At 33.6% G+C, this 25,322-nt stretch overlaps 2 protein-coding genes and 1 long non-coding RNA gene across 3 annotated transcripts in view; all 3 read right to left on the reverse strand.

Annotated features, from left to right (window-relative positions):
* Positions 1 to 25,322, reverse strand: part of LOC127846106 (low-density lipoprotein receptor-related protein 4-like) — a 73,543-nt gene that overhangs the window by 36,739 nt on the left and 11,482 nt on the right. Inside the window, exons 2-5 of the mRNA XM_052377282.1 lie at positions 24,241 to 24,712; positions 23,823 to 24,075; positions 23,522 to 23,687; positions 23,057 to 23,167 (exon numbers count right to left, since the gene is read on the reverse strand). Of these exons, the coding sequence (XP_052233242.1) occupies positions 23,057 to 23,167; positions 23,522 to 23,687; positions 23,823 to 24,075; positions 24,241 to 24,712 (1,002 nt within the window). The remainder of the gene's footprint in view (positions 1 to 23,056; positions 23,168 to 23,521; positions 23,688 to 23,822; positions 24,076 to 24,240; positions 24,713 to 25,322) is intronic.
* On the reverse strand, positions 9,568 to 11,413 carry LOC127844046 (uncharacterized). Its single transcript, XM_052374015.1, has 3 exons — positions 11,111 to 11,413; positions 10,665 to 10,839; positions 9,568 to 10,485 (listed from the first exon to the last, which is right to left on the reverse strand). The coding sequence occupies exons 1-3, from the start codon at positions 11,272 to 11,274 to the stop codon at positions 10,240 to 10,242; spliced, it is 585 nt and encodes a 194-aa protein (XP_052229975.1). The 5' UTR covers positions 11,275 to 11,413; the 3' UTR covers positions 9,568 to 10,239.
* On the reverse strand, positions 19,483 to 20,857 carry LOC127844048 (uncharacterized). The gene is made up of 4 exons (XR_008032529.1): positions 20,743 to 20,857; positions 20,417 to 20,536; positions 19,901 to 20,131; positions 19,483 to 19,625 (listed from the first exon to the last, which is right to left on the reverse strand). It is a non-coding gene; the product is annotated as an uncharacterized LOC127844048 (long non-coding RNA).

The following is a 25,322-nucleotide window of genomic DNA, read 5'->3' on the forward strand; positions in this document are numbered from 1 at the left end:
TTCAATATAAATGTTGTATGAAATTATATGCATTAAAATGCTTGTTTACAAAAATTTGTTTAAACTGAACCATTTAAATGTACATACAAATTAAGTTTATAACATAACAATTCAAATCAAAGCGCCGTAAGAGAACACGCGTCAATTGAAGTACGATATAACGACAACATTTTTATATACAGACCTGTGCATTAGAAACTAACTATGATATATTCTCGTCGTTATAAAAACACATCAAATAGGACAGCTTTAATAGTTTTAAATTAGATAAGTTAAATAGATTCATATAAACGCAATTATTACAGTGAGCTTAAATTAGACAAGGACAACATTGTCACAAAACCAGGTTTTCAGTTGAAAAAAGTCTGATAAAGGGAGATAATCCAAAATGTGTATTGTTAACCCCCTTGTGTAAAATTGACCTTGATTTCAATTAGAAAAAAAGTCTGATAAAGAGAGACAACTCAAAATCAAAATGTGCATTGTTACTGATTGTTCATAATTACATAGTTGTTTCAAAATCAATCTATTTTTAGTTGTTGCGACCTTGACCTTGGAGATATTGACGTAATTCTTTTGCGCGACACACCGTCCAATAATGGTGAACAAATGTGCCAAATTATTTTAAAATGTCACAATGAATGACATAGTAATGACCCAGACAAGCTCATTTATGCCATTTTTGACCTTCAAACTCAAATTGTGACCTTGACCTTGGAGATATCGACGTGATTCTTTCGCGCGACACACCGTCTAATGATGGTAAACAAATGTACCAAATGATTTTAAAATCTCACAATGAATCACAAAGTCATAGCCCGTACAAGCTCATTTATGGCCATTTTTTACCTTCAAACTCAAATTGTGACCTTGAACTTAGAGATATTGACGTAGTTTTTTCGCGCGACACACCGTCTAATGATGGTTAACAGATGTGCCAAATGATTTTAAAATCTGACAATGAACGACAAAGTTATAGCCCGGACAAGCTCATTAATTGCCATTTTTGACATTCAAACTCAAATTGTGACCTTGACCTTGGAGATATCGACGTAATTCTTTCGCGCGACACACCGTCTAATGATGGTGAACAAATGTGCCAAATGATTTTAAAATCTGACAATGAACGACGAAGTTATGGCCCGGACAAGCTTGTTTCGCCCGCCAGCCCGCCATCCCGCCAGCCCGCCCGCGCGCCCGCCAGCCCGCCCGCCGACATCGCCAATTTAATAACCAGTTTTTTCTTCGGAAAACCTGGTTAAATATTTCTATATTTGATATTTCACAATTCGAGATAATACAATTAAATACATTCAAACCATAAATACTTCTTTCAAAGGGCGTACAAACGTCAGAGTAAAAAACTGTTCAGATTCCGCGATCGACTTAATACCCGATGACGTCGTAATTTTGAACATGATGCACTTTAAAGCTACATCTTCAAAACTTCAAATCTAATTTATCGTGAAGAAATTCAGTGTTAAACGAAATGTTTGCTGCATTATCAGTATTCAATTTAATACAAATCTAAATGAACAGTTGAAAAACAGTGTTAAATTTTGATTGGAATAAGTATTTGATGGAACCTTGTGTTTATTAAATAAATATCGAGTTTCTGTATGCATTGAATAAGAAAATGTATTTATCGTGATAATGAAATCCTTTGAATTATATGATCATACAGGGGCGTAACAGGCACATTTTAGTGAGTCCGGGGGCATACCCCCCTCCCCCGGGAAAAAAGGCCATTAGTGGGCGCAAACGCGTTTTTTTCTCATTACAGGTTTCAAACATACACTTTTTGTTTGGTTAAAAACATTTTAACATATAAACAGTTGTGGCAACAAATAGCAATTAACTGGCATAGCTGAAGTTTGGTAAGAAGAACTGCATGTTCCGACTATTGATAAAGGCAAAAGTATTTATCACTTTTTCATTGTCCATTACACTTTCCCGATTGATGTGGGTTACTGCAAGCGCTGTGAGGCAATCCTCGCCCTTGGTAGAGCAAATGTATGTCTTAATTCGCTTCATAGAGCTGAAGGACCGCTCGCAAGATGCTGATGTTGCAGGCACGGTGAGAAATTCTGTAAGTATCAGCTGAATAAGTGACTGACCGCTTCCACAAACGTTCAGAGCATCAAACAGGATTTGGGACATTTGTTTGCATCCACAAGACGCCATCGGACCTTCCATCGATTGACCTCTCGGTCCAGCTGTTGATCTTCACACTAGAGGTGCGCTGCATATCATGTGTACACGGCTGATATGTCTTTATATGTGAAATACTGCAACCCGATGGAAAAGGACACGACGCCGGTCATCATCATTTTTTTCGAGGTTTCATAATGATGTGCAGACACGGGCCTATACTGGCTATGCACAGCTACGTGCCAGTCATGAATATGAGTCAGAGTCATGGAAATAATAAAGTCTTGTTGAAATCTCGCATGGCGCTTTGTTGTTCACCGAGCTCTGTCAAAAAATCTTTAGTGCTTAGTGAAAATGCTCAGGATCTAATCAAATTATAATTGTGTAGGGGCAATTGCATTTTACCGATACGTAAAAAAAGAATTGAAAAGCGAACCCTAACCCTTACCCGCAACACCTAACACCTAACGCAACACCTAATAATCCTTTTTATCCTATATATTTCTTTAGTATCGGTTGCTACCGCAAACCCCCGCTGGATAACAACTGCGTACCGGTAATGTTCAATCTAGCCATTTTGTATTTTTCTTGTTAGTTTTGCGGTCTTAAGAACGGACATGCAAAAGGATAGGTGAATAGAAGAAGGAATTGACAGACATAAACACTTTTTATCTATAAGGTCATTTTAGTTAAGAAATATTTAAGATATAGCGTACGGGTAAACAACAGACGGCCGAACAGAAGAAGGGATTGACATAAAAAGAAACTTTTTTTACTGAAAACACATAGCTGGATATGTACATTAAGTTTCATGAAAGTATCTTATGTATTTTAATGACTACTTTTTTATTGCTTTGTTGTATTGTTGAAAACGCGACCTTATCTTTGAATAATATGAATATATGAGACAATAAGGATAATTTTCAGTTTAGAATTACGGTAATGGTTTTTGCTTTTTTGTCCCGTGTAAAATATCAAATAGTTTTGACTCAATTCTGCTTGGCTTAACTTTTTTGTTTATATCATTTAGTACATGTGCTGAAGTAAGCTATGTTCTAGTTAAATCAAAATCATTAGGTAAGTTAAAAGATAACATAGAACTTAATAGGCGATTCTCTCAAACGGGAAGATACTATTCAGATTCGCAAATCGATAATACTATTTACCGTTTAAAATTATCACTGCAGGGTGTCGTATCGTATAATTGTGATAGGGATGCAACACTATGGACAAAACATTACCTCAATAAATTGTGAGACATGATAACAGTATTATAAAATGTATTGGGCATAATGAATACACCCAACAGCAACAAATCTTGAGAAATTAAGGCTCGTACAAGATTAAAATTTTAATTAATGAACAGCTCACACATATCCCAAGAGAAAAACAATGCAATGCCGACAACGAAAACATGACCCTCAGTCAACAGTGACAGACAAATGGTCGTTCGACGTTTATTTGTTTTAGAGTCGCCGACAAAAAATCAAGCAGTATGCTCAAATACCTCCAATATCTACGGAATCCGGATGGGGCAAGTTGATTGTCGCGTGTCAAACTTCGAGGTCGACGCACGGCATTCACGCGACATTCAAGCGAGGCACGATATGATACTCGACATTTGAAGTCGACATGCGACACTCATGCTACAATCAAGATTTGAGTGTCGCATATCGCGCTGGGTTTTAGAAAAAAATATTGCAGAAAATTTTGACTGTCGACTGAATTGTCTCGCATCGTATCGTACGTCGCTTGAATGCCGCTTGAATGTCGTGTGTCGACCTTCGAGCGCGACGCTCGACATTTGAGCGACGCACGATACGACGCGCGACATGCGATATGACACTCGACACTTTATTGAGCAAAGGTCGCGAAAATGTCGCATGTCGATCTAAAAATCCCTAGGTCGACACGCGACATTTTCTCGACGCACGATACGACGCGCGACGCACGATATTACACTCGACACTATATCCAGTACATATCGCGCAAGTGTTGCATGTCGACCTGTGTGGGAGTATACTCCACGCACCATCACCAATGAGAGGATCGAAATATAACTGAATTACACATAACAGACTACTGCAATAAAACCTCTTCAGCTTGAGACAATTAACCATCGTCCTTTGTTTATCTAGGCATTGTGCTATATGCAGCAACCTACGGCGACACAGATCTTTTAATTGTATTACTTGCTCCTTGTCACTGAAACGAAAATGATAAAGATAGAATGTTACTAAAAACATCACACAGCTACAATTCTATAATTTTATGTAATTGTTTTGTTATATTCGACATTAATTTTCAGCTATATTGCAGCATTACTTCATTAAGTCATGAGCCCCTGAATTGCAAACCACGTCAAGGCTACGGAATTGTTTCTTGCCCAGGAACATTCCCTAATATCAACAATCCCACAAGTGAGAATAAATAAATTAGCCTCATTCTGGGAAAACACAGTTTAATCCATGTGCGAAATGTCTTCCTAGATTAGCCTGTACAGTCTGCACAGGCTTATTAGGATGACACTTTCCTTTTTGTGGTATTTTCCTTTAAAGGACGTCTTTTATAACAACAATTCATTAGGCGGAAAGTATCGTTCCTGATAAGCCTCATTAATCTGGGACAACACTTTACGCATTTGACTCTGTTTTCCCACAACAATATAAATATGTGACCAATTTAAAGTGATATGTTACTGCATGGTCAAATTTTGAATATTGCATTTATAAATTTTCTTTTTGTCTTTAACTCTGGCAATTATTGAAAATTATAAAAATTGGTGTGTACTCACAAACCAAAGGATTAAAATAAAAGAAAAATGATAAAGGATATCATTTATTAAATACTGTGTGTCCAATTATAAAATAAAGTCTTTACATTTATTCTATCGCTCTATAATCTGCCACCGGGATACATAACAAGTAGTCATTAGTAACCTATGTCTGATGTTGATTGATGCATTGTGGGTCCGTGATGTTACGCTTGACCACCAATCCAAAAGTCTTAGAATCGAATCCCGATCAGGGAAGTGGGCTTATCAGAGAGAATTTCCTTGATTTGATCCAACTAGAGTTAAACTTCGATGTTGTTATATTTTCAGCCTTCAGAGGCTGGTGGCGGTATTGTGTTTTTATTATTTTTTGTTTTTAATGAAAATTCAATACTGCTCCAGCAGCTGGAGTTTCACTTCTTTATATTGCATTGCACAACAGTTTGATGTGTGCTGCGTGGATGCAGTAGCGTGTATCCCCGTACATATCTTCGATGTTGTTATATTTTCAGCCTTCAGAGGCTGGTGGCGGTATTGTGTTTTTATTATTTTTTGTTTTTAATGAAAATTCAATACTGCTCCAGCAGCTGGAGTTTCACTTCTTTATATTGCATTGCACAACAGTTTGATTGTTGCTGCGTGGATGCAGTAGCGTGTATCCCCGTACATATCTTCGATGTTGTTATATTTTCAGCCTTCAGAGGCTGGTGGCGGTATTGTGTTTTTATTAGTGTTTGTTTTTAATGAAAATTCAATACTGCTCCAGCAGCTGCAGTTTCACTTCTTTATATTGTATGAAACACAGATGGTAGCCCATGCATCTGTGCTTTACACAGAGCACGACAAAGAACCAAGAAAGTTCATAGACATGTCCTAGAAAGAGCTAGGGTATCGCACCCTGGTATCCATTTGTGACTCTGAACTATGTATGCCAGTTTATGTTGATATTAATATATATCTGTGCTACATACCGGAAGTTGTCTGTACTAATTGAAACAGGTGTTGGCAAAAAGGCTTCTACCTCTCTTCACGGGACACGAACCAATATATTCCGTATCATGAGACCACCGTCCAACCCAAGTAACTGATTTAGTTGTTCAGACTTGGGGCCTTCATCTATTACTAATGAGTCGGATATATTAGTGAACTACTGACTACTGTTGACGCGATGTAAAATTCAAACCAAATTAAATCCCATGCGATACATGTTACAACGGAGACACGTTAAGCTTTTATATTCCTGTTATAGCATTAATAAATCATAAAAAGTAGAACTTATCTGGGAATGCTTTTTTCTCAAAGCGATTAACGCAGGAATATGGTGTCGAGAGTGGGATTTTAAACAATCCAAGCAAAACAATAGGCATGATGTAGACGGGTCAGTTTTCTACTCTTTTACGCCTTTACGGAGGATTCCAAAGATAGTCGATATATCACGATTGATACCGGAGATGTTGATGTTTTTCATTAAAAAACGCCAATTTCTCCAAAAGAAATAGTTTTCTGGAGAAACCATGCTGAGAGGTTATGGCAGACATGTGTAAGTTTGTATAAATCCTTTAATAATTGTAAAGGCTTGCAAATTGAAGCAGTTTGTTTACCCTAAATGCCTGAAAATGCCCATTTTGCCCGATCTTCTACTTCAGGGAGCCACATTTCGTTCATTTTTAAAGAAAATTTGTCAGGATTTTTTTCTACATGTAGGCCAATACTTTTGTTATCAACGTTAATTCACAGTTACTGTTGTATCAAATTGGACTTTGATTTTTTTCCAATTAACTTACCCTATGTAAGTTCATGCGAAAATACATTATAACTACGCTGCTCACCAGGTATCGGGCTTCCTGGGGTGTATAGCAGATGACCAAAAAGATGGTGACGTCCATGCCGAGACAATAATAGTTCGCTATGCTGTACCCACTATTATTTTTACACGTTTCTTTGAAGCCATAATGGCGAAAAGTGATAAGCGTTTACATTGTATAAATAATAGATATATTATCGACTTTACTCGCTGCAAAATTTCTTAGTGGATCACACCATTACAGCTCCCTTAAAGACAATTCGCAGTGAGTAAAGTTTGTCGTGTGATAACCACCTTTGTATAGATAATACTAGTTTTTTTGCATGTTTGGTATTTCGGATTGTTGTTTTTACTATGTAAACACATTAATTAACTAGCATATGTATTTGCTAGTTAATTAAGTTCATCAGTTCTTAATTGTATGTCTGTATAAAATTACGTTACGCATTTAGTGTAGTGCATTACATATATTTACAATAGGTACAGAGTATGATTCTTGGCAACAGTACTTTAAAAAAGACGCAGTACATCGCATTTGTCAATGTCACAAATAACTCTGCACCATAGTTATACATAACAATGATTCATTCTTCAAAAGTTCAAAGACAGGTTGCTTATTTACAAAGAGATTTTTATGTATCTGTACTGATTTCAAACCAGTTTACGTTTCTGCAAGACAAATATAATTTACAATTGTGGGTATGAGGCCGTCATGTGTGTTTAGAATTATGACTACATTAAAGCTCATCAAATGGATCGTTAATTTCTAGGCTTTTTTCTGCAATATACTTCGAAACAAAATGTTGACTTATTTTTTTTTATATAAATGCATCAACGTTAGTTGCAATAGTGATTTAAAGTGTGTTTGTGCCAACGTATCGGGATTATTAACATAAAAAACCATCAGCAACGTCCACCACTACATAGGTAACAACGTGGACTAAACCTGCAATAGCGTTTTTGAAAATAGCGGCATACACACCAACAACAATCAAGATGAAGTATTAAAGCTTTACCAATCATGATATTGATGTTGATACTTTAGACAGCTAAGCGTGCAACAAAAAAGAAAAAGATGTGTTAACATGTTTAATGTTAATATGAATATAAAGCTTAGTTAAATAAAATTAAAGAAACGAATACGGAAACAGCGATACCTTCTAGAAGATGTACAAGAAATAATATCAAATTGAGTTTATGTCAGCAGTAAAATAAATGACTGCGCTCTTATTCCAGGCGATCGACGCCTGATAAAGTGGTGATGAACTATGTTCTTTACACACTTTGTTATGACAAGTACAGCAATACTGTATAAACATATAAACGTAATATATATTTTCAAGACGCGGATTTTCAGTATTTAAGTATCTGAATTTGTAACAAAAACACTGCACATAAGCACTGCACATAAGCAGGGCATATTTATTGTTAGAACGGTTTGTTTCATATCATGCAAGTATTTTGCGGCTTAATCCAATAAATAAGAATTATTACCACAATAGGCAATACAGGACAAAGTATATTAAAACTCAACACGATCCGCATTTGCGATCACATTTGAGCGGTAATTGCTAAACATTCGTGGTTTAAATAAGACTTACAATTAACATACATTAAAAGAATACTGCTTTAATAAACTTTGAAAATGGCTGTTGTTTACACGTGTGAATAAATAGATCTTTTATGTCTAATTATGCATGTGTCTAAATAAAACAGAAATCTCCACCTGCAATATTTCTTTTCAAAATTTTCACTTGACCTCTTAGTATGACCTAGACTTTTGAAAAAAAGTTAAACTTCATCTCATAATGGATAACATTTGTGCAAAGTTATTTCAAAATCCATCAAAATATGGATATTGCTTAGATAGAAATTTCCAAACTCTAAAGATGGAAAGGATATTGCTTAGATATAATTTTTTCAATCTCTAAAGATCACCTTTACCTTTGAGGTGGAGAGACGAGACGGGTTTACTGGCGACATTCTGTCCTATTATGCTTTACATTGGTGCAAAGATATTTGATTTTTCCAATGTATAATAAAGGTTTATCAGGGACTGGAATTTCACGTTTTCAGGTTTTATTATCTGATTTTACCTCTGCTTCTAAGAGTTGCATAGCCCTATCAGGTATGGAGAGTGATTTCACACGCGAAACGTTGTCTTGTGTTAGTTTACAGTTGTGCCAAGTTATTTTTCAGGCGCAGCGACGGGCAGTGGGACTGCTATATGGCGGCTTCTTCAAAGAGGTGCACACAACTAAAATTGCTTACAGTTTTAGAGTTTATTTTGAACTGGTGTGATACATAAGTAAAGCACAGTGATGGTGAACACATCATTAAATGCAATAAGTAGTTAATGAGTTTAAAAATGTTATCATTGTAGAAATAAATAAAACAGGCTCGTACTTGAATATAACTACACATACACTTTACTTTATGGAGAAACTGAAAAAATAAACTTGTGTCTAGCATTCCATATTCATTCTGTATACATAGGTTATATATAAAACCATACGGATGAATTATACACATATATAAGTTTTCTAAACAATAAGTGTATACAATATATAGACTACAATATACCACACATAATGATCTAAACAAACACATAAAACATTACGTTGAGTATTCAGAGTGCTATAAGATAAAGAAGTATTATATTAATTGCATAGTTTAATTATTTTAGTGGTAGAATATATGTGTGAATATTTGAAGCTAATCTCATCAGTTTTAAAGATGCGTTTCTATGCTGCATACATTCAATAAATATGTGCATTAACTGTCGTTCATATATTAAATACAGACTATGAGTATTCTTATATACTGTATGGTCACGTTTGATCGTCCTATACATATGTATTTGTCTTCAATCAAATGGTAAATATTCAGGCCTATACACATCAATGAGACGACTACAGCATGGGTATTGAATTGTAGAAATACATTCATTGATTTGTTATAATGAGAGTTAAAAATGTGAATATCACTCTATTGATTATATTATATCACTGCTAACAACATGTTCATATAATGATGATATGAAAAATATGTTCGTCTCATCAGAAACAAAAAACAACATAGAAATGTTCATCGAATCCTCATTAACGGTTCAGTTGTGCATATAAGAACGTAGTAAACAAAACCTATACTTTGTGTATATACAAATGTGTATCAAACGTGTTTTCTTTACCTATGACATAATTTACAAATAACACAACGATATAAAACAGTATTATTAAGTTGTAAAACGTATTCACACAAGTATTGTTTAAATTTACAAAGTATTGCTATCATATAGTTAATAAATAATTTTGAATAATTTGATCTTACATACTTTACTTGTTTTTATTTAATAAAATAATTATTTAAGTATTTGATTGTCTAATTTTCTCAAACTACGGTTGCTAATTACAGGCAGCAAAAATATTATTTTTGCCAAAAAAAAAATTAACATGGCGTCCATTTCAAAAACGTGCAAATATGTATATCAAATACATGTCATTTTTAAGTATCAACGCGGCCAGTTAAAATGTTGACCACTACTACCGCTGTCGGAGAAATGGTCAGACGAATTCGTAACTGATCTGCGTCCCTCAGATGGTGTTAAATACACACCAGAGAGCTCAGAGCTTCGAGGCATGTATCCCCAATCAGTTGGTGGAGGAGGCGCATCAGTGGTCGGACAATCACTGATACGATTGATCGTGTCGTATATGTTGTTTTCGACCTGCAGTGTACTGTATGTGTTTTCATTTCTCTGAAAACAAGGATAATACTCTTCAGTCATACGCAACCTTTATATCTCATGAAAACACACATAGAAAACTGTGCTTTTAAAAGTTTTCTGAAGATCATCAAAAAAAAAAGGCAAAACGTTGAAATATGTTACAATTCCATTTATAATGTATTTGCGAACACATTTTTGTTTGTGTTTACCGAGTAATGAGATACGCCTCCGATATCACCCGTCACGGAGTATGGCTTTTCGACTTTCGTTCGGAAGGTTACAGCTCCATCCCCATACACGGCACTATGCTCGAACCGTTCGTTGCCTAGACCACTTTGTGGGTTATGTTCGTACCGTGCACCAGTATTGGCCTTTCTTCTGCATCTTAACCATGAATAATACATAGCAGGATTGCATCAATGACTTTTCAATAAACAAACGTGCACTCTAACGTTAAAGTTTAATCGTGTTTCTTAGAGGAACATACGCGAGCCTGTATGCCATAAAATAGCATAGTTACTGTAATGAAATGATAACGTTGCGTTGATCTGTTCGTTTACAACCATTTAAATCATAAATGCGTTATTTTAGCTAACAAGTAAAACACATACTATGAACTGTTATACGATACCATTTAAATATACGGTCAACATACTTTATTAATACGATAACGATTACGACGACAATAATGACGATAGCTACAGTTCCACCAGCTCCTGCTCCAATGTACATGATTTGGGAGGCAGCAGCATTGTCGTCGCTGCTTTTACTGTCACCAATTCCAGGAGATGTCGTACTGGAAGTCGTGGAAGTTGTCATGAAAGAACTTGGTGTTGTTTGTGTTGTTGGAGTTTTTGTTAGAGTTGTTGCGGACGATGTGGTTGTTGTTGATGAAAATGCATATGTAGACGATGCGGTAGTTGTTGATGTTGTTGTTGTAGCTGCAACACAAATAACATCACACCATTTAACATAATATATTGTTTAATAAATCAATACGTGGTGCTAGAATTACTAGAGATATTTTATAGATTTTAAATTTATAATATATATCACACTTTTTAACCAGGTCATTAGAGTTAAACTTTCACACTAGTTTTAGTGCCCATGACGAATAATTGTTTTAAAAAGGGTAATGATCTGGTAGTAATTCTTGTCTGAAACTTTAGAGAAAAATAAAAATGAATCGGCTGAAACAACCACCAATAAGAGTGTAAGCATATTGAACGAAAAAATCCAAAACATGAACTTACAAGCATCAGACATTGATATCGCCCACAAATTAGGAAGACCCAGAGACGGTCATACACGTCTGGTTATAGTTAAATTCGTGTCTAGGCTTAAAAGAAGTACCATCATGTCAAACAGACGACAATTTAAAGGGACCGGCATCTTCTTAAATGAGGATTTAACTCAAATCAACCAGAAAGTACTCATGGCAATAAAGAGGACCATATCTGACCAAGAAGCTGTCTGGTCGTGGGATGGAAAAGTACACCATAAAAATGCACGAGGGGACATACGAGTGATCCAGTTTGCCCATTACAAAAGCTTTCTTGATATGAACATGTTAACATAACCTAATCTTTGTGGTGAAGTATACAGATGAATTGAGATGAACATTGCAGAGCGTTGAACAGACATACAAGTCAAGCGTGGAAAATCTTCGCTTCAAGCAAGCATAGCTCAAACACATCTTTTGTAATCCCATTTCTAACGAATGCCAGGTTGTAAACATATCATAATCATGTATATATATATATATTGAAACAAATATAAAATCTAACTCAAAAGTCGTGTATAAACATGTATATGCGTTTATGTATACATAAAATCTTAGTGTAAAACAAGTGGGCATGGCTATATAAAAAGTTCAGCTCAAATAATTATAATTGTAAAAAATAATTAAAACTGATATATTAAACATTAAATCTAACTTAATTTAAACGCATGCGTGTTAAATGTGTATGGGCGTTAAGATATATATACATGTGTAGTTGTAAAACAGTAGGTAAGATTATATACTAATGTGTATATACTCGGTCCATATAGACACATATTGTGTAGTAAAATAATTTTTAACTGTCAGTGGTTAAATCTTTCACTCAGAAATTTAGCAGTACGTGAGAAATATCATCAATGTTCATAATCTGGTTGTAAGTTGTCTTCTGAACTAAATTGAAGCACGCTGTAGAGAAAGTTTTCAAATTGATTATGCATGTGTATTATACAAATTCATATTATACGAACTGAGAGTTTGAAGTTACTTGAAAATGATCGAAAAGACGCTTTAGAAAACAGTGCTTGCTGTAACGACTTAATTGTTTTAAAATAGAACAGCCAGAATATAATAGAACGATGGGGCTTTTCGATAAGGTAACACATTTTTACAGCACAGCTGTTATATTAAATTGTGTGTTTTGTATTGCTTCAACTTTTAAGCATATTCTGATTTGTTGTTCGATGTTGTTGCATTTTTTATAAATTGTTTGCGACATCCACGTAGTATCGTAAATGAATTTACTTTCTTGAAGTTTGTAAGAGAATACAGATATAATTTTTATTTTTTATTTTTTGTCTTTGCATTCTGTTGTATGTTCATAATTTTTCTGAAACAGAAATGAATTTCCTTTCTTAAACTTTGTAAGAGGATACATATATAATTTTGTTTTGTTTTTATTTTTTGTGTTTGCCTTCTGTTGTATGTTTATAATATTTCTGTAACAGTAAATATTCAAAATACTTCAATAAGAAACTAAAAGTCTTGAATAAACCTCTTAATAATTCAATTTTAAATGTAATTTAGATTTAAATATAAATAAATTGTTTACCCATACGAAAAATTCAAATTAGCTACCTTTCCTTTACATTGATACTAATGCAACAAAATAATTAACTTAGTCCATAGCATAAAATAAAATGAACACTATAAAATATAACAGAAACATGCCTAAATTGGTATTTCACATCTGGAAAAGCTGTTTTATCTCTATATATGAGGTTATACTTTACATGCTGAGTAGCCATCATGTAACATTTATTGTTAGAAACGTATTGTATGTATTAAAAAATCAAACGTTATATAACATTGCGCACGAATATACCATTGTAATAAGATGCACTACAATAGATGATAAAGTTTATCAAGAACAAAGATGTTAATATACATGATGTTGAACGTTTATGATATGTCTGTGACAGCAAATATTCAATGAATTTTAATAAGAAATTTAAACACGATAAAATATATAGTATTAATTAATAATAATATGGAATCTAGATTTAAATATAAATAAATTCAAATTAACTACATTTTACTTTACATTATTATTAGTGTAACAACATATGTAAGTAAAAACATGGCATCACTTAAAATGAGCCCTATAAAAAATAACAACTACATGCCTAAATTATATACCATCATGAAAACTTAAAATACCTATACATATTTTCTTTGAAAAATAACTAGCAAAAATTGCTACAAAATCCCTACCAAGAAAATGGTGTGAAAATAGGTATAGATAGACCTGCTTTAAGCAACACACATTATCATCTCTTTGTCCAATTTTGTTTTCGCATTATGCCAATGACAAAGGGATACTTAAAATGTGTATGCATAGTCTTTTTCTGTTGTTGTTTTATTTTTCATAGGTATTGTGTTTAATTTGTATGTTAACGATCCTTTTCTATTTTATCATTGTGTTTTTATTGTGTTTTTTTTTCAATGCAAACTTTTTCTTCACCCATCTCACATATATATTGAATTATCTCAAATAATTTGCAAAAAAGTTCATGTGTTTAAAAAAAAGGCTTTTTGCACGAGTAATTATTGTATTTACAAAATAGGACGATCTACGTTTTTGAGACCAAATGATATGGAAAAAGATGGAAACATTTCTTGTCAGTAAAAACATATTAATTAAAATTAATAAAACCAATGGGTTCTTTGGATGCACTGAAAAAAATACACTCAGATGTATTTAACTTTATAATGATGCTATTAAAATCTTTTATATTTAAAATGAAATCTAAAAAATGCATACCAACTTTTCCTCACTTTATTGAAACCTAAATACAAGAATAAAAATTGAACCTGAGATTGCCCTCGTAAAAAATAAATATGAACAACACCAAAAACAAGAAACCGTCGGAGACGGGTGATGCTCCCAAAAGGTTTTTTTGTCACAATATTGCACTATATAGTCAGATAAAAGGAAACGTCTTGAGGGTACAGTAGTTGGGGGGACCATAATTTTTTTATATAAATTTCAAAGGGCCATAACTCTGTGAAAAATCATCCAACCTGAATCCGCTGATAATATGCACATCTCTAAAGTTTCATTGAATTCTGGTCATTAGTTACTGAGAAATAGCCCGGACAAGAATTGCAATATATGTACAGTTAATGGAAAATTTCAAAGGGCGATAACTCTGTGAAAAATCATCCGACCAGAACCCGCTGATAATATGCAAATCTCCTCTTGGTAGTGAAGCTTCCAATAAAGTTTCATTGAATTCCGGTCATTAGTTGCTGAGAAATAGCCCGGACAAGAATTGCACTATATGTACAGTTAATGGAATTTTTCAAAGGGCCATAACTCTGTGAAAAATCATCCGACCAGAACCCGCTGATAATATGTACATCTCCTCTTGGTAGTGAAGCTTCCCATACAGTTTCATTGAATTCCGGTCATTAGTTGCTGAGAAATAGCCCGGACAAAAAATGTGCACGGACGGACACACGGACGGACGGACGGACGAAGCGGCGACTATATGCTCCCTCAATTTTTTTTTGGGAGAGCATAAAAATTGGTTCAATTCAGGTGATTCATACCTTCTACAAAACATGAATAATGCTATTAAGACAAATGTTATGGCAAAACAATTTTTAAAAATTCCTTCTCAATAGAAAAACAAATACTCAAAACAATTCGATTACAACACACCTTGTTGTAAAATATTTTCTTTTCCTTTTATTTTTCTAGATAAAAAAAACCTTCTGTTTCGTTTTTTTTAAAATTAATTTTATGTTTTGCGATAAATCACAAAGTTTTTTATATGACATTGACACTGTTAACATTGTTTAAAATGTATTCACGCATACGCTAAATATTTGACATGTTAAAGTACAAAAAGGTACATTTTTCAAACACTTTTTTATGTATTCCGTTTTTTTGGTATTATCGATGTATACTACATTGTAAAGAAATGTGAGAAATAAATAAGAAAAAAAGTAATTATTGTCGTGAAAGGAAGACTTTAACACTCCTGGAAAGGAAACTTACTATATCACTACCCTATACTTGCTAAATACGTGCATACAATTACGCTAAGCAAGATGGTAATTTGTGTTTCGCCGTTTTTGTGTTAAAAAAGCGTTGAAATATGTTATGTATAATTATGTATAATAAACGTAACATTTACGTCATACCATTAGGGCAGGTTTTTCGATCCGGCAGCAGTTGCTCTCCATCCGGACATCCACACGTGAAGCTGTTCGGTGTTGGGTGACAGAACGTGCTGCAGTTTCCTCGTCCATTGTTATTGATGCATTGCGACTGTACTATAATATTCATTAAAGTTATGATATTATCCGAAATTGTTTATGATTGTAGATATTGTAGAATATGATATTAATTGTTTAAGTTGTAATGCGACATTATATGCTAAATTGGTTCCGCTCATGGATATTGTTCATCAGATATTCAGTAGAGCCCATATAAATACATTTGAACGGAATGGTAAACAAATACGAAAATCGCTTATTCGTTTAAAGGGACTGTCAACCACGACGACGAAGAAAAGAAAAGTTGTAAAATACCTTATTTTTTTTACAATTATTAGTTTAAATTGATTAAAATATCACGACTGGTATATTACATTACTTGAAAAAAGTTGTTAAGTTTTCATATTTTCAGTATATTCGGTAATAAATTTTACTTGGTATGTCTACCAGGTAACTACCTTTTATAACTATAAATAACGCCAGTAGATTGATCATCATCGTCACGTGGTAAACTCAGGAAGCAAATTGTGCATGCGTAGTGAATTGTATATATTTTTATATAAAATGATCAATCTACTTGCGTTATTTATAGTGTGTATATCGTTATGTCACCTATTTTCGCGATGTACTTTCGATTTCACATTGCGAAATTTTATTACCGAATATACTGAAAATATAACTTTTTTCAAGTTATGTAATATACCAGTCGTGAAATTTTAATCAATATAAAATAATAATTGTAAAAAAATACCGTATTTATGAAGTTTTCTTTTTTTCGTCATTCGTGGTTGACAGTCCCTTTAAAATTTCTAATACATGGTAAACTAGGTTAAGACCAGCACAAATTATATTCGTCATTTATGTGAATGAATGAACATATCAATTAAACGTAACTGATCATGATAATGACAAATAAAACTAATATCGACACTTCTATTTGTAAATTAGTTGATCGTAGGTAAATAAATACAAAGGATTGTATACACATTTGTTTTATTTAATTAAAAAAGCCAATTCATGCCGTTTTGTATGTTCAACACATATTTAAGATAATCTTACCATTTGTTGGGATAAAGGATGAAGAGTACAAAGAAATGGAATCCAATCTGCCGAGTTCTGCATTGTTTGCGAACTTAGCGATGTCGCTTGAGTTAGTTTTGTGCAATTTAGTTATGTACCTGAAAACAGATGATTGAAATACATTTTTGCAAAGCGAGTTACATTTAAAAATCATTTGAATAAAGAGTATTGTGAAAAAGATTATTTGCATCAATTAGTTCCGTGTTAAATAACATATTGATATATCAAAGTAAATGTATTTTGATTAGTGGTATTGATTTCATTTTGCTAAAACGTAATCAATATAATATAAATTGTAAGTATATACAAAGGAACGTGACAATTAATGTCAAACGACATGAGATGAAGTACTTCGTGAAATGCTCTATGACATTGCATACGCAAAATAACCTTACACTTTATTCCAAGCAGTGTAATAGAGATAGTTGCCGAGAAGTTTAATGTCCATAAGTTGAGATCCAGGGTCACTAAAGTACTGAACACACGTGTTTGCCTCATACCCACAGCGGTAGATTACGTTCGTGTTGCCATCGGTAACGTACAATGCGCTTGCTGAAAACGACAATTAATTTAAAACAAAACATATTCTGTCTGAAAAGAATTTTTTCTATTTATCGTTATACTAGAGAGACCTTTCTGTTTCAGAAATTTACCCAAACAGATTTTCGTCCCATTAATAACGAATTGCTAGAAATGCATGCCAAGTGAATTAAACGCGTATTTATTTCAAAATGAGTATGTGTTACTCAAGCCTTTACAAATTAAGGATATATTTTGTCGTTTAAAAAGCACAATGCTAATGTTATACAAAATGTCTTACATTAGCATATTATCTGATGACATTTTTCTTATATCTCTGAAGATATTGTCTATCACACATTTCTAATGCCTATTAAAATAGAGACATTGTGGGCTTTTTGTACCGTGTAATATAAATGTAAACTACAATTGACGAGACCTTTTATGTCTGACCAGTAGTAACTGTCTCTATGTGTGCATACATTTTCGATAAGCGATATATATATTCAATTTATACCAATTTAAAGAGAAGACAATAAAAATAAACTTAGCACGAAATGAAATAATCAGATACGTGTTTTTCAGTATCCGAAAAGTAAATGTTTAAAATCTAAAAATATATAATAGCAACATCAGTATATAATTTTAACTTCAAATAGACAAACATCAAGTTTGAAGAATAAACAGAAAACATAAATGTGATACCCGATCTGTCAATGGCAATCCCGTTAGGCCATATCATTGCTGAATACAGTGTAACAATGTTGGTGCCGTCTGTGTGGGCGCGTTTTAATACTGCAGGTGATGTACCAAAGTCGGTCCAAAACAGAAACCTAAAGTGGATTTGGTTAAACGATTGGTAACAGAAATTTCAAATATTAATACAAATAAAACTATAAGCATACCAAACACAAACATTCATTGCAGCATCCATACAATATATGTTTTATGTCCAAAAGAAGGATACACTCAACAGAAAACCCTCCATAAAACCCGAATCACGATTTAAATGTAGTCGTAAAAATAGTTTTGTTTGATGATTACTAGATAATTATCATTAAATATGTTTCGCTAAGAAGGACTTTTATTTAAAGACTACTTACGAATATGACGACAAAAAACTATGGTTATATTTTTACCATTGTAAAGAAAAGACACATACAATGTAAGACATAACATTTAAGACATAAGTTGCACCGACAACATTTACAAATGTAGTTTTTGTGAAAATAAATATGAACATGTAGTATTATAAATTAATATAATGCAAATACATCCCAAGTGTAATCGGATATTTTATACATAGATTTCTTAAGGTCAATTACATTAATCTGGTAATTTAAATATAGGATGCCAATATCCGACATATTGTTAGCAGAAATACATTTTTCTGATACTAACTTCATTTAATCGCGCCAAACAGAAGTGCAAATGTGTTGCTCATTTAAACATCAAACCAAGCTAAACATTAAATGACAATAATCAAATTTTTATTATCTTGTAGTACTCATGAATTGTAATTTAATTACTATGCTTACTTTGTGATGAATGTTTCTTTACAAGTCAGTGTTTTCGATTAATTGAAATTAAATGTAAGGTTTGGCATGGCTTTCTACCGATTTAAATCCGTTTTGATTGCATTGACTATTCTAAGGCGGCGGTAGCATGTTCATATCATATATCTTATGATATATTGATATTATATCTCTTGTTCTATGTATTAAATTGTATTATAAAGCAAATTATTCAGTTTCATTAACTACATGGCAAGCTTAAGTAAGATAAAGGTCTTTATATTTTAAAAGAAACTTCTTTTCTTGAAATCATAACTTATGTGTTGTGTTCGATACATGTTTGTATATGTTTACCCACCCTTTGCTTGGGTCAATTTCAACTGCTCTCGGATTTACACCTTCCGAGATCAATTTTCTATGATGACCATTAGGAGACACAATTCCGATTCCGGTGAAACTTGCTGGCAACTGACTCGTGTTCACAGCAGTGTAGTAAATGTTTCCCGTACTGTAGTCAATAGCCAGCCGGTCGGGGTGTGCACGATACGCCCCTGTGGAAGAAGGGATAGACACATAACTGTTATAAACTGAGGAACATTCAATCAAAATGAATGATTGTGTCTGTAACCTATATCAAACTGGGAATAATGATGTGCACGGATAAACCATATAAGCGCAGAAAGGTGTATTAGATCTTAAGACGTGCCGAAAATGGGCCAGTACTCTTCTTAATACGCTTTTGCAAAAGCAGCAGCTATGCAAGCTAAACGTCTGTTAAACCAAAGAGCAATACAGTTAGTATTATGTGTTTAAGTTATGTACGTACCAACATCAATTAACACGGAATATCCCGCACCGTTGACATTTGCAGACTGAATATAATTCGATGTGGTATCACCCCAATAGATTCTGTTCGTTATTGAATTATAAAGTACTCCAGTAGGGGCATCGACGGTCGAACTATCAAGGGCGTTTACAGCGTCATTTATTAGAGAAACTTGATATACTTTATCATGGGTCCAATCCGAAACATACATAAAATTGTCCGACAGTTGTTCTGCAATAACAAAGTGGAACACGTGGTTTTAAATTAGCATATCAATGGTACATCAACATCATTTAATGCAAAATCTTATGAGCGGTACTTAATTGAATCCGTTATTTGTGGAAATTCAGGAAAACGTTACTATTTCACGAAGCTTTACGGTTGTGCCATATTTATTAATAGCACGGTGTTTCTTTAATTCAACTACAGGTTAGAATATCAGACTTATTTTTATGTATGATTTATTTACGCTTCTCAACGGATTAGTAAGCAAATAGACGGGCAACTGACAAGTACCTGATGAACACGTTTCCTTGTTGCTATCAAGAATGAAACCATAGCTACATTGACATATTCTGTATCTACCAAGTGGAATACAAATGTGCTCACAGTTTCCATTATTAGCATCGCAAGGACCTTTAAAAAAAGAAGATATTTCATAGCTGTATTTACCACCTTCTATATGTTTTGATCAATCGCTAACGCAATAAATTAAATACAAGTATTACTTTTCAAAATGGAGTCTTTTAATGAATTTACGACTTACATAAGGTTTATTATGCAATGTTACAATTAAAAAAACAAGGAAAATCATTTACAAATACATTTACAAAGTCATTTACCGTTCTCTTTTGGCTGTTCGGTGATATCAACAACACAAATATCAGTAACTGATGCAAGAGTATTAAGGGTGTAAGTTGCGCTTCCTGTATTTGTCAGAGAAACAACATCAATATTGATGCCTGCGTCAGCCACAAGAAGGTGATTCTGGAAATCAAAACGTGTGAGCGACACTCTGACAGAGTTGTTGTAGTTCTAATTTCGACTATAAACATGTTTTTGCAAACAACATGACCAAGTCCGAAACATACAATAATAAATGAGCATAACAATGTGTGACTAGTTTTACATAAACAATAAAGACCTCTGCTCCATTGTCATATGTTACATTTGTTTTTCATCACGATATTTTTTTTTCCAATGAAAAAGTTATACTTGTGCCTCTTTATGTATATCGTCTTCATTATGGCACTCGTTAGATGAAATTTAGAAACTTACAATTACCTTGTATGAATGAAGTTTTAGAGGCAGAAGAGACATAGCAACCCCAACGTCTACTGCTGTCAGCTTAGTTCCATCTAACTGCACTGATTTTAAAGCGTTTCCGTCAATAAAATACAGTCTGAAAGTATAAAAATATATTATAACGACGACTTACGAGAGAAAGTATGTAGTAAGAAAGAATTATTGTACCATCAAATTTGTGAAACATCCGTTTTTAAGTCTATCACAGACGATATAAACGATTTAATAAATAGCAAAACTTTGCAGTATTATTGTTGTTTTATCAAACCATGTCATTGAAGACGCATTCACTAAAATGCATTTTTAAAAATATATGCACAAACCTTTGGGAAGCTATATCAACAGTAAGGTCTCGAGGTTCTGACAAGTCCATAAAGCTTACAATCGTCTGAATATCGTTTCCATGGACATGGGCCTTCTTGATCTGATAGCTTCCTAATCTCCCATTTATCCATATCATTGTGCTAAAAAAGGTTACATCTTCCATAGTCAAGAGTTCAGAATAGTACAGAATCTTCTTAGCGTTAATGTTTAATTATATTTTATTTTCGAAACGTACTTAGTTTGACTACTAAACATTTCATTGTATTCAGTTTGTTTGTTTAATAGGTTGATTTGTCTATTTAAGTGGGATATCATAGCCGATAAATCAACGTGATGCTGTTTTTGCGTCGTTTAACGCATGCGTTTATACGTTTATTACCTTAGTAACGGAATAATATTTAGAGCCTTTGGGTTATCCAATCCACTTGCAATAAGCGTATGTATGTTTGTAGTTGTTTGAGAGAAAACATTTATTTTCCCAGTTCCAGATGGTTGTCCTTGGCACCAATAAACGTTCTTGTCACCCCAATCAACTGCGAGGCCTGATTGAAGTGTTAAACGATACTATTATATCTACTCTTTCAAATGAATGGTGCGGAAAATAAATATATTTTCCTAAAGGCATAATTTGTTTTATAACTTTAAGCCATGTCATTAACAGTTAAAATTTCACATTTATTAACCATTAAAAATTGTTTTTAAATTTACAAACAACATTTATGTAGGCGATTTTGGATTGTTTTCATGAAAATTACCAGTCACGGTTTCCGTTGCTGATGTGATACGTTGCTTTGTATGAACTCCATCCAATGCCATCGCAAATATGTCACTGCCGTCCGCAAAAATTATCTTTCGATCGTGAGAATCTAAATTTAAAGATTATGCATTATTACAATCTTAAAATAAAACGTAAACATGAAAATGTAAAAAAATCCAATAACTAAATTACACATGTCAATTCAAAATAAAGGTTAATGAATATTCTAGCTTTAATATTATATCATGAGGCATTGATGCCACATGATAATATACTATTGTTTCCACCATTTATGTTAATTGCTTCTGTTTTAAAATATTTTTTCTGAACATTTATATAGAATTGGTTTTATACCGACTGTTATCCAATTTATGTTTGATCCAACATTAGAGAAACAGGTCTTGTTAGACGTTATGTATTCACTTTCGTCGTGAATCCCTCGTATATCAGCAGCACATAAAGTTGTTGTTGTAGCCCAGACTAATGCACGATGAAGGGAACCAGTAGTCTCTGCAATCACGAGAAATAAATCTCACCGTATGCATGAAAAAACTTACCAAACATTCATAATCATTGTTAATTTTATTATTAATACTTAATGTGAATATGAAACAATTCAGGCTTATACGTTCCTGGACGATTTGGTCTCGTTTTAATAATACTTGTTTTTCGCCAAATTATACATATTTATCTTGTGATTTGCCGTGTGATTAACGATTGGCCGGTTTGTTTCATAAAGTAAAGATTCAAAGTAGTATGGCCAACTTTACCAGAACAGGTGCGTCCATCTGAATTCAACGCAAAACCCTCCGCACACAGACACACGGGTCTTGTAGATTCGCTCACACATATGTTTTCACAGGGACTGCTTGCACAGTGATCTGTAGAAAAGAATGTTGCCTGTATCAATTTTAGACATCTAAAGCGTACAATTTATTATATACAGTATTAGTATCTTGCACAACAAACGTATACTTGCTATTCGACAATATTTAAATAAAAGTTTTTATCGTGCGGAAGTGATAAATAGGCTTTGCATTAAGGCATTTACAATATCCCGTTGCATTAAAGCCGATAATGTAATATGTCATGCAGAACTATTAAACATTCCATATGGGCATTGGAGATGGCATTTATTAAATATCGTATTGAAAACGAGATTTATTCAATCCGCATATTAAGAGAATCGAAGCTTTCAAAAGAAAACAATTAATGCGGTGATAATTTTGGTTAACCTGTCGTCGTAGGTTGCGGTGCATACAAAGTTACGCAGGTTATGTGAAAATCCATTTTAGCTGATCGGACAAGTGTGTTGCCTTTGTCGTCTTCGCCGGTGTCCTTGTTAAATAGACGCACTAATCCGCCTAAGTTGATGTCAATATCTGTTGTTAAAATAACGTCCTGAAACATAATTCTATATAGAATAACTAATATTATATTACACACGTAACAAAACCAAAACCAATTGAAACAAACGAATTTTACTATATTTAGGTATAAATTCTGTTTGTTAGTTTTCAAACAAATAATACGTACGGAAAAGACTTGTATGTCAAGAAATGTCGAGTGCGCCAATCTTTTAATCATCACTCGATCTGTACCATCTAAATTTGATCGCTCCACAGAGTCACGGTAACTGTCAACCCAGTACAGCTTTGACGAGGCAATATCCACATCCAAAGCTATTGGATAAGCTATCCCCTGGGACACTATGGTTTTACGGCTGCTTCCGGTAAGAGTGGAACGCTCGATCTTCGGCAATGACCCAACATCGCTCCAAAATAAGTATCTACAGTGCAAACGTACAATAGTGTATGTGTAAACTAATAAAATGATATTCAAGAATGGATACTTAAATACTTATTAGGACTGAAAAATAAAAACTAGATTGTTTGAATAAGATGGCGTTCAATTATAATCAGAGAACGAAAAAAACTCGCCAAAAACAACTAACTGGTGAATCGGATCGACGGCAATTCCAGTAGGTTTCTCGACGTTATCGAAAACGAGAATTTTGTAATTCCCATCATTTCGTAATGACTGCACTGTAACCGATCTAAATGTTGGATCTGTCCAGTACAGGTTGTTTGAGATCCAATCCAAAGCTATCTTCACTTCTCCTCTAGAAAGTCCGGAATGCAGATATGTAAGTGTCAAATTCGGATTACTGCTCTCGGGATTAAAATTTATCTTCTGAAGAGTCGCTGTGTAGCGGTCATAAATGTACAGCTGCTTCCGACCGTAGTCCACGTCGATACTCTCGGGCCGAGTTAAGTAGTTATTGTAACTAACCGTATATGTCCGGTTAAAATAAACGGTAGTGTTTCCATTTTCCGTCTGAAGCGGAATTGAGAGCAAATGGGTCCTGTCATTGAAAGCATATTTCACATTGGATCCAAGCATCAGATACCCCGTTGACAATGCATCTGAAAAAATAAATTCAAGACACTCTACAAGAAAAGATGCAGGAAAATAATACTTAATGTTTACTGAATGTTAAGTTGCTGTAAGGTTAATTTTTATATTTCCTTAGTAATCACAGGACATTTATCTATACACGCCTCTCGTGTGCTAATCAGATTTAATATATATATACCAAATAGACATGCATACTTACTAATAGCGTACGGACCCTTTTATAAACAGTACGTTTTCAAATCAGTATGAAATCTTTTGTATAAAAGAGTACATTGGCTTTTATAGTATGAGTATCTATTGTTATACCTGATCATATGACAATATCTAAATGCACATTTAGAAGCTTATTAAAGCTCAAAAGTCCGTTCATATAAAAATTATATTCTCGTGTTAACATTACACGTCATCTCATCACACTATTAATCCGCGCTCTGAGCCTTAATTATTCGAACACATTATTTTATTTTCATTAAACCATTGTTTCAACCAGTCCAATGCTTTTTTTGCCTGGCCAACTGAGTGTCTTAGAAAACACTCAGTGCACCCAGAAAGTGATTCTTGATATAAAGTTTTAGTCGGCATAGGCCCATTGTATAGGGAATGTTTTTGAACGTGTAT

The sequence above is a fragment of the Dreissena polymorpha genome, chromosome 9 (genome assembly GCF_020536995.1).
Source record: "Dreissena polymorpha isolate Duluth1 chromosome 9, UMN_Dpol_1.0, whole genome shotgun sequence".
Lineage (NCBI taxonomy): Eukaryota > Metazoa > Mollusca > Bivalvia > Myida > Dreissenidae > Dreissena > Dreissena polymorpha.